Here is a 9,420-nt window from a genome sequence, read left to right on the forward strand (position 1 = left end):
ACCTGGTGGAAAAGCCTCTTATGAGTTATGACCAAAATGTCATGGAGAGACAGAAGAAGCCAAGCAAGCATGGAAGAGGAAGGGGTATACATAGGTTCCGTATATCTGCTACTCGGGGTGCCGCGTGATGCTCACGTGCCACCTTTTCTCGTAGACAGTGAATAGGGGACATAGGACGTGGAGCAGATTTGAGGTTGGTGATGGCAAACACATCCATTTTATGGATGGATTACTGGTTTTGAAAAATATGGATATAGAATCATCTATGATTCTCAGAGGTTTGGATGCAAGGTTGAATTTTGTTCTTGGGAATGGTTTATGGTGCTGAAAGCCAGCGTGGTCTGATGCTTTGGTGGACATTCAAAGTAAGCTCCTTGAAATTCCTCTAGGTATCACTGATAAGCTTTTTTGGACCATTGCTAAGAAGGGTACCTATATCAGTGCTGAAACTTGGGAACTTTCTAAGGAATAAGGATATTGTGGATTGGTGAACTTTGGTTTGATTTTCCTATGCCATTTCAAAACAGGCGTTTATCCTTTGGCTTGCTATATATAAACAGTTATCTACTGGTGACAGATTATTGGCTTGGGGTTACACAAGAGACACCAAGAGTGTTTTCTGCAAAATGCCACAGAGAGCACGGATTATCTCTTCTTTTCTTGTAGCTTTAGCTATAGGATTTGGAAAGCTTGTATGTAGCGATGCAATCCTTTAGCTCATTCTTCAGACTGGCTAGAAATAATCAATGAAAGGGTGTAGAAAATGGAAAACAAAGGCTTTGGAGGGTGTTTTATGTCGATTGATCTTAAGCTCTACTGTTTATAGTATTTGGCGTGCTAGAAATGAAATCAGACACAGTGGGCAACCGAAGACAGAGGAGCAGATATTTACGGCAATATTTTGGGAAGTCCGATCCAGAATTTCAGGAAAATAATTTTTCAAGAAGAATAGAGAGAACATCAAAATCTGCCATTCTAGTTCTGTTTTGTTGGCAATCTTTTGTTTGTTGGGGGTTTGGCTTTCACCAGTTTGTTTTTGTTGTTTCTAGTTGGTGTGCTTTAGAGATTGTTGTTTTGTTGGATTTTGAAATAGTTTTATACAGTTGTTTCTGCTATTAATATAGTTCACTTATTCATCAAAAAAAAGAAACGGTGGCACATGAAGTGCACAATTGGTGAATAGGGTATAGAGGAGGTGGAGAAGAGGTTGAAGACGTGTAGCTGGAGCCGGGTGACAGAAGAAAGCAAATATGGCCTACAAAAGACGGAAATAAAATAGAAGGCGGAGTTGGGTGGAAGAGGGAACGTTTATGATGCATGGGATGCATATTAAACATCAAGAATTAAATTTTTGGAATTGATGGAAAAAGGTTTCCAGTACTTCTGGAAGTCAGAAGTGCAGGGACTGTAATTTGCAATTCGGCACTGTGGATTCAGTTCCTCCTGGAGTTCCGAAAGTCAAGTTCAGCCAATCCAGGCCGTTGATTCCAAACTGAGGCCATGATCTAGCCAAAACTGGATGCACAGAGCGGCGAAGCGGGGGGGGGGGGGGGGGGGGGGGGGAGAATCTTCAACAAGATTCTCTACAGCCAACTCAAGTACACACTACCGAGCGCTACTAATGCACGGATAGATTGCCAAACCTTTCTATTCCAATTTGCATCCAATCAATGAAACCATAAAGCAATGCTTCATGCCTTGGTACCAGATAAAGTTTGCCTCCTGTAACACACCAAGAAACTAGTCATTAAGAATAATGATACAGGCGCCCAAGCTAATAGAAGGGCAACTGGAAAAGCTCTAATTGATTTCTTCTCTTTTCCATAATCCATGACTTAGAATGGTGCTCAGGTAAGTCTTCTACACAATACCATCACAAAGATCACAGTTAAACAAATTTTCTTCTAGATCTGTTACCTTGAGAAGTCACCTTTTAACATGGAGATATAATCATTTAATTTAATCCAATCCCCACTCGACTTCAACCCGCAAAAAGAAAATGGTTTCTTACCAGTCTACGTTGATAGTACATTGGTCTTCATGCCCATTAACCTGTTGTTCCCCTCATCAAAACAAAAATGGTCATTCACTCTACTCTCTTCAAAACGCCCCATTTGCACTTGAGATCCATGAGATACAATTCTGCCAGCTGCATCACCCATCGCTCTGACACTGCTATTCTCTAACCCACTTTTAAGCCAAGCAAGGTTACTTATATCTGTGGCTATTGCAGCCAATTCAAAACTTGGGAAGGATGGAGGCTCTGTGAATTCAACAAATTCTGGCCCCAGCAAAGAACTTCCAGGATTTCTATCACTTTCTGTCCCGCAACAACCATGGCCACAATTATGAGGCACCAACCGCTCACCATAGACTCCTTCAAATAACTTGCAACTCTCAACATCTGGTTTTGATGCTTGAATCAGAGGTCCTTGCATTGGAACTGGCCTTGGGAAAGAAGATGCAGGATCTAAGCTATCTGAAGGGTTATATACACTAAAAGCACTAACACGTGCAATAGGCCGAAAAAGAGTAGGCTGGTCTTTGGCTTCCTGACGAAAATGACCCTCTATTGGCACCTTGTCTTCATTCTGCTCATCCATAATCTCTACAGAGCTTATATCTCTCCCTTCGAAGGATTTGAATGAATTGACATCCCCAAATGACATGGTTTCTTCAGATGATGCCTTGGTTTTGTCTAAGCTAACATCATCAAGCATACTAGATTCTAACTTAATCTTGCCAAACTCCACACACCGACGCTTTAGGGTAGAATTCCAGTGGTTCTTGATAGCATTATCTGTTCTTCCCGGTAAAAGCCTTGCAATTGCTGCCCATTTGTTTCCATGAATTGCATGCGCTGCAACTATGATCTGATCCTCCTCATCTGAAACAACTTTAGTTTTGTTAGCCTCGTTCTTCAAGAAGGACAATATAGACATTAATTCAACATTTATTAATGACACACTGAAAACTGTTGTATGTCTATATATACATTATATGACTAAAAATACAAACAACAACATTTTCCCATTATTGCAAGGTGCATCCTCGTAACTACAAGACAGCATTTAAAAATCTGATTGGTATTTCATTGCCATCGAACTTCAGTACAAATGCGTGTTTCCCATATTTGTCAATAGCGTGAAATTGGCAACAACCATTTGCACCGTAGATATATGCATATAAAGATGAAAAGATGTGACCAATGTATGCCAATTCTCATAATGCTTCAGGTAAGGGTAGTAAGAAGTGGTTATACAAGCAAACTCCCGCGCTGAGGGCGGATTTTGGGTGAATTTCTGTGGATATCATGAAGTTCATAAACAATAGATCTCATGCCACCATTCATTACAAAATTATAGCCGGTCATTAACACACACAATGAGATTATAAAATTCAGTATACAGCATAAGTAAATGAACGAATGCTTTGATGTAAATAGGGGGGAGGGGGGGGGGGGGGGGGGACAAGAACATATTACCGAGTGTAGAATGCAGCATGCGAGCCGCCTTGAAGTCTGCCAACTATTTAAGAACATTGATCAGGGAGACATGGAATAATTCAACGGGGGGCTAAGCCTGGCCAGGAAACCTCCAACAGTTCCCAAAATTTTCAAATCCAACCTCACAAAGTGGCTCTATCATGACATACACCAGAATCCTCTTGACATATCAACATATTATATATTTTGGGGCATTCTTGACCTCTAAGATTTTGCGTAATGTAGACTACAGTCCACCCCAATTCACAAAATAGAGAGACCAAGGTTTCATGTAATAACGATTCATGAGAATATAATGTCTCAAATTTACATTTTTCCAATTATCAAAATTCTCATCAGTTAAGTGCTGCTAATCAAGCCAGGATGATCTTATAGTAAACAATGAATCTAATGTCAATGAATTGCTGGGTTCACCCTATTCATCTCCTCTAAAAGAAACGTCATTCTTCTATCCAAATGTTCAATATTGTTGGGTTCAAATTTAAGCCTCAGAATCCCCAATTGGTTGCAATAGATTTTTTTTAAACTAAGACTAACATGCATAACCTAATGTTTGCAGACCCAGAAAGTGATCAAAATGGTGTCTAACCCTCAATTTACCACAAACGAAAAATCAAATAATCAATAACGAAACACAACCACATCCTAAATCAATCAAAATAAGAAACTGAAATGAAAAAAGATAACAGAACATAAAAGGGTTTAGATCAAGCAATGTGGACTGCACCAGTAAAGGGCTTGCGCTTCACGGCGGGGTCTAGCTGATTACACCACCGGAGCCGGCAAGACTTGCCGGATCGGCCGGCGATTCCGCGGGCGATCAGGCTCCAATTCCTCGCCCCGAACTTGCTCACCAGCCGACTCAGTACCGCGTCCTCCTCGGGAGACCACGGACCCTTCACCCTGTCTCTGCCCCCTTGCGCGCCTCCTCCGCCCACAACCACCACCGCCTCGTCGCCGCTCCCACCGTCTCCTCCGACGTCCACCTCTTCGCCACCGTCAACCACTGTTGCGTCCTCCACTTCCATCTTCCTCTCCCGCTTTCTCTTTGTGCGCGTGTGTGGAATCCTCAGGACTAGTACCTACCGGAATTAACTGCAAGTGTTGTTTTCCAACAGAGACAGTGAACGAGATTTTTAGGGCAAGTATTTAGTTTTACTTTACCACAGTGGTCTTTTCTTAAATGACTACCGCATCCCCTACCGAATTACTCATTTGCCCCTTTTGTTTCAAAATTATTATACATATCAAAACTCAAAAAAATTTCCTAATTAATTATAGACTAATAGACTATAGAGCCCATGCTAGCCATATTCCCATTTTACCTCCTTCCTTTACTTCCGAACATGACAGTGCCATACGTTGTCGAAGGCAGTAAACCTGTGTCTGGATTTAGGCTATACACGAGTGATATTTTAGGGGATGCTTTGCAGGTGGGCCAGGTGGTGTAGTCCATGAATCAAGAACAGCCTTGGGGGAGATAGGCTTAGTTGTTGGATGATGTTCGTGACGCTTCACAAGGCTTTCTATTTCATGTAATCCAGTATACGAGTCGGGACGCGAATAAGGTAATTCATGCTTTGGCTGAACTGGCTGTATCGCACTCTATTTATCATATGTGGATTGATGAATGTGCATCATTAATTTATCATTTTGTACTTGCCGATCAGGGCTCCTCTATATGATTAATGAAATCTCTTTATTTCAAAAAAAAAAAAAAAAACATGACAGTGCCATAACGTGAGTGAAAAAAATTTGTACTCTGTGTCCGTTTCTAGACAGTAGACACCCCCTACCTAAGGAGTAGTTGAGACTACCAGATTTGGTGGTCGGAATTATTTTGAAGGCTTTGAACTGATAAATAACTCCATGAAAAAGTTGAATAATTTTTTTTCTTTGCTTACTCGATGTGAGACTACCACTGCAACAAATATGAGAGTAAGAGTGAAATGAGAGTATGTTATTATTTTCCATATATATATATATATATATATATATATATATATATGAGAGAAGATTTTTGTATTTTTGGGTGTAAAAAGAAAACAAAAACAAAATTGCAATAATAAGGTTATAAATGTAATTCCAGTCTTCAAACAAAAGCGGTGCCAGAGATGTACACAACGGCACAACGCACAAGGTGACGTAATACAGTTTTGTCATGACTATACTCTTTCTTTACTAAATTGACCGTATGTGTTCAAAAAAAAAAAAATTGACTGTAAAATGTACACAACGCGCGTGAACCGCTACCTTCTAGAGTGGCGGGAAAACTACTGCACTCTGATAAAATAGGTCAAAATGTCCAACAAAATTAAGTAAAATGACTAACAAAAAGTATAATTCTTTATTTTATTAATTACTTTTTCAATACACGCTCTATCAAATTCTTTATTCACTTTTCTACTCCCTTTATATATAAAGACTAGTAAAATTAGCATACTGACGGTAAAAATTAAAAATCTCATAAGCAGTCCAGAGCCTCTCCTTGAGAGCTTATTGCATTTTGTTTGAAATGAAGGGTCTTCGACACATAGGACATGTTTTCTAATTTTAGCCCATCCAACGGTTCACACGACCTCGATGAAAGATGTAACGACAGTTTTTGTGATGTCGAATATCGTGGTCAGGCTTAAACTCGTAGAGACAGACGACAGAGAACTCGATCGGGGAGGGAGGGGGGGGGGGGGGGGGGAGGGTCCACCAAGTCTGAAAACTTCACCATGGCAAGGATTTATAATTGATTATACTAGGCAAAACACGATGGATATGAGCTTTGTTTTCGATGTAACTCATTAGGAAATCATTGGAACTGAGAAAGTTGTGAGCTTAATTTGTTTTATTTTATTTTTTTGTTATGAGAGAGAGAGAGAGGGGGGGGGGGGGGGGGTATGGCGTTGTTTGCGCCAGACAAAGACCTAAATATTACAACCAAGAAACAATATTTTGACATATGATTTTTCCTACACAAATATAAAACCTAATACCGTCAATCATCATCCAAGGCTTGGCCTTAGTAACACAGTGTTCTTGAGATGTTATATACTCAAGTTTGTCATATTTGTTTATGTTATTGAGCCAGGGGCGAACCTATTTGACCTCCTTCAAAACTTTCTAGAACCTTTTTTTTTTTTAAAAAAAATAATAATAATAATAAAATCGTTTATGTCAATATAATCATAAAACTAAAACATGTTGTCCTAACAAAATAGTGTCACAGATATAAATAAGAATTTATTCCATCAAAACTTTATTTATGATTTGTTTAACTGCTGCTTTGATTAAACCATGTGTAGTAAAGCTTGCATCTCTTCTAATGTGGCCAGTTTACCAATTGTGCATCAAGTTAAGCACATTCTGGGTACCGTTCACAATTTGTCGAACTTTTAATCTTTATGAAGTGTTGTCGTATTTTCATATGAAGTGGCAGTAAAAGGTTAATATTTGACTCTATATAATTCCTTTGAAGTTTTGCCCTCCTTAAAAATAAATAAATAAATAAAACCTTATTTTCATCGGCTTATATCAGAAAACAAAATCACCCATTAGGTCAATCCTCACCCTATATGTAACTAATGTTTGGCCCAATTTAATGAAGCAAGCGTTAATATTGCTTGGATTTTGTAAGTCAAATTTATAATTTTGCCATGGCCTAAGATATTAAAAACAAAAATTCAATTCTAAAGTCTTTTATTTTAGTTTTAAATTTTTGGCTTAATTGGGGAATCTTATGGCTCAGGCTGGAGTCTGTTGGGATTGAAGTAAATAAATGGAGCCCGAGGTTGTTAAAAACAAAAAGTTCAAGTTGGAGGTCAGAAACTAGACTTGCGGCTCATGGACTCCCTGAAATCGTCCTTTGGGCTACAGTCTTTGTGGCTTGATGATGCTGTTGACAGCACCTTTAACCCTTGCCCTTGCCGAGAACACTTTAGAGCCAAACCTAAACTTGATGAGAAATGTTATATGTATTTAAATTTTTATTGAGGGAGTTTTGTTAAGATGATGTGAAGCTTATTTATTGGTACTCGTAGTATTTTTTTTTATTAATTATTTTGATCATTTCCAATAAATAAGCTCCACATCAGTTAGTAAGGCCTATTTTGTAAAAGTTTAAGTACATGTAACATTTCTCAAACTTGATAAACTTGCATAATTATCCTTTACAATTATTTGTTCAAATTTGAGAGAATTCCGACGGGCGTTTGTGAGAGACTATTTATGGGACCTATACGACCTAATAAGTGGTTGGACAACCCAATTTTTATTTGGTTAGATAAGTCTCATAAGTGGTCTGTCCGAATTTTTTTCAATTCAGACAAATAATTATAAAGGGTTGTAATCCAATAAACCTCCTGCATATAACATTCCGTCGGACCCAGATATAAGGAACCAATAAATCTACGGCTTATCTAAAACCGGTGGGCTTGTTTGTCAAAATCTCAGTCCAGTCGAATCGATCATGAGCTAGCTAGGATGGTTAATCACTCGTGAATCTGTTTTTTGATGCTTTTTAGTGTTCTCCATATCAACAAATGGATCATAAACACATAATATCATAATTTTCTTTTTATTTTGTTTGAACTTTAAAAGACCAAATGCAATAGCCTAAACACAACCCAATGTTAATTACCTTCTTTAAAAAAAAAAAAAAAAAAAAAAAACCCAATGTTACCTACATTAATTCCATCAAGCAAAATCATGCTTCCTCACAAATAATTAATATTAACTGATCATCATCAAAGTTGGCACTTTGACAACCTAAAAAGAGTTCATTAATGCTCTCCTCTTTTAATCTTTGTTAATGATTATCGAAATTAACGTCTCTCAAAAATTATTTTCTTCTAACGGATACATAAACCACGTATAAGGTTAAAAAAATAAAAAATAAAATAAAATATCTAAACTACTGGAGAGAATTATGGACACATAGACATTGGTTAAGAGTATAACAATGGAACGTTGATGTTTGCCAAAAAGGTATGTCTTCGCTTGACATCTTTTTTAATTACTTCTGGTTTCTTATATATATATATATATATATATATAAGATTTTAAGTTTGAGATTTTTTTTAAAATTTTTTTGTTTAAGATTTTAATTGAATTTTCTGATAAAACTAAGAACAATTTTTCTATTATGAAAGAGTTCAATTGTACAACTTCGATCTCTTTTCCCTTGCTGTTTGCTTAGAAAGAAAAAAAAAAATCGTTTAAGTGTAATTAATTTATTTGGTGGGATCCCAAAATTTTGATGTGTTACTAATTAAAGTAATACTATATATTATGTTTTTATTTTACAATTATTCAACAATGTTGACGTAGCACTCCAAATCAATCATTTGATATTTTATTATTATTATTTAACAATGATTAATTCAGTGGTTAGTTTAAAGTGCCACGCAAACCTTGTTGGATGAATATTGTATAGAATTACAGTATTTAACATTTTTTACTAACAAAGAATTAAGTGATAATGATAAAAATGTTTTGTGATAAATGATGATTTATTTACCTTCAATTAAGGATTTTGTTACATTTGAAATCATTCAAATCACTTTTAAAACTCTATAAATAAAATCTTGAATATAATCAACTCAATTAAAAAAAAAAAAAATGTAAAAAAGGTTTCCACTTGTGGATGTAAACCGCTGGTTGAATCACAAAATTTATGTGTTTTTCTCTCCATGGTTTGGGCCCTATTAAACACAAAGGCCTACTCATTAGATTGGGTGAGAAGGGTTGAGAAGCCTTAGAGCCTTCTAACTACATATAAGTACTATTCCAAAATCATATATATGCCCACTGGGTGCGAATTAAAGAGCCTGATCTAAAAGATGAGACCAATATTTCAATTAAGATAAGAGCTTATTCTATTCTCAAATTCTAACTCTTCTATTTTCTTTCAACAAATTTTATGA

At 37.0% G+C, this 9,420-nt stretch overlaps 1 protein-coding gene across 3 annotated transcripts; it reads right to left on the reverse strand.

The window, feature by feature from the left end:
• Positions 1-1,630: 1,630 nt before the first annotated feature.
• Positions 1,631-4,638, reverse strand: LOC133874334 (transcription factor MYB1). Of its 3 annotated transcripts, none has more exons than XR_009901245.1 (3): positions 4,233-4,638; positions 1,918-2,887; positions 1,631-1,722 (listed from the first exon to the last, which is right to left on the reverse strand). XR_009901245.1 is itself a non-coding variant. In XM_062312230.1 (3 exons), exons 1-2 carry the CDS (start codon positions 4,531-4,533, stop codon positions 2,016-2,018), a joined length of 1,173 nt encoding a protein of 390 aa, XP_062168214.1. In that variant the 5' UTR covers positions 4,534-4,638; the 3' UTR covers positions 1,631-1,722; positions 2,012-2,015. The 3 variants fall into 3 exon arrangements, 2 of the variants coding, with proteins under 2 accessions (XP_062168214.1, XP_062168212.1); XM_062312230.1 differs by having other exon boundaries at positions 2,012-2,887; XM_062312228.1 differs by having other exon boundaries at positions 1,631-2,887.
• Positions 4,639-9,420: the final 4,782 nt, after the last annotated feature.

Source organism: Alnus glutinosa, chromosome 7 (assembly GCF_958979055.1).
Source record: "Alnus glutinosa chromosome 7, dhAlnGlut1.1, whole genome shotgun sequence".
NCBI classification, from domain to species: domain Eukaryota; kingdom Viridiplantae; phylum Streptophyta; class Magnoliopsida; order Fagales; family Betulaceae; genus Alnus; species Alnus glutinosa.

Excerpts from the sequence above, each read along its gene's own strand:
- LOC133874334 (XM_062312230.1), bottom strand. The coding sequence starts at position 4,533 with ATGGAAGTGGAGGACGCAACAGTGGTTGACGGTGGCGAAGAGGTGGAC. Across the intron at positions 2,888-4,232 it reads GAAGCGCAAGCCCTTTACTG|ATGAGGAGGATCAGATCATA; the intron begins GTGCAGTCCACA and ends AAGTTGTTTCAG.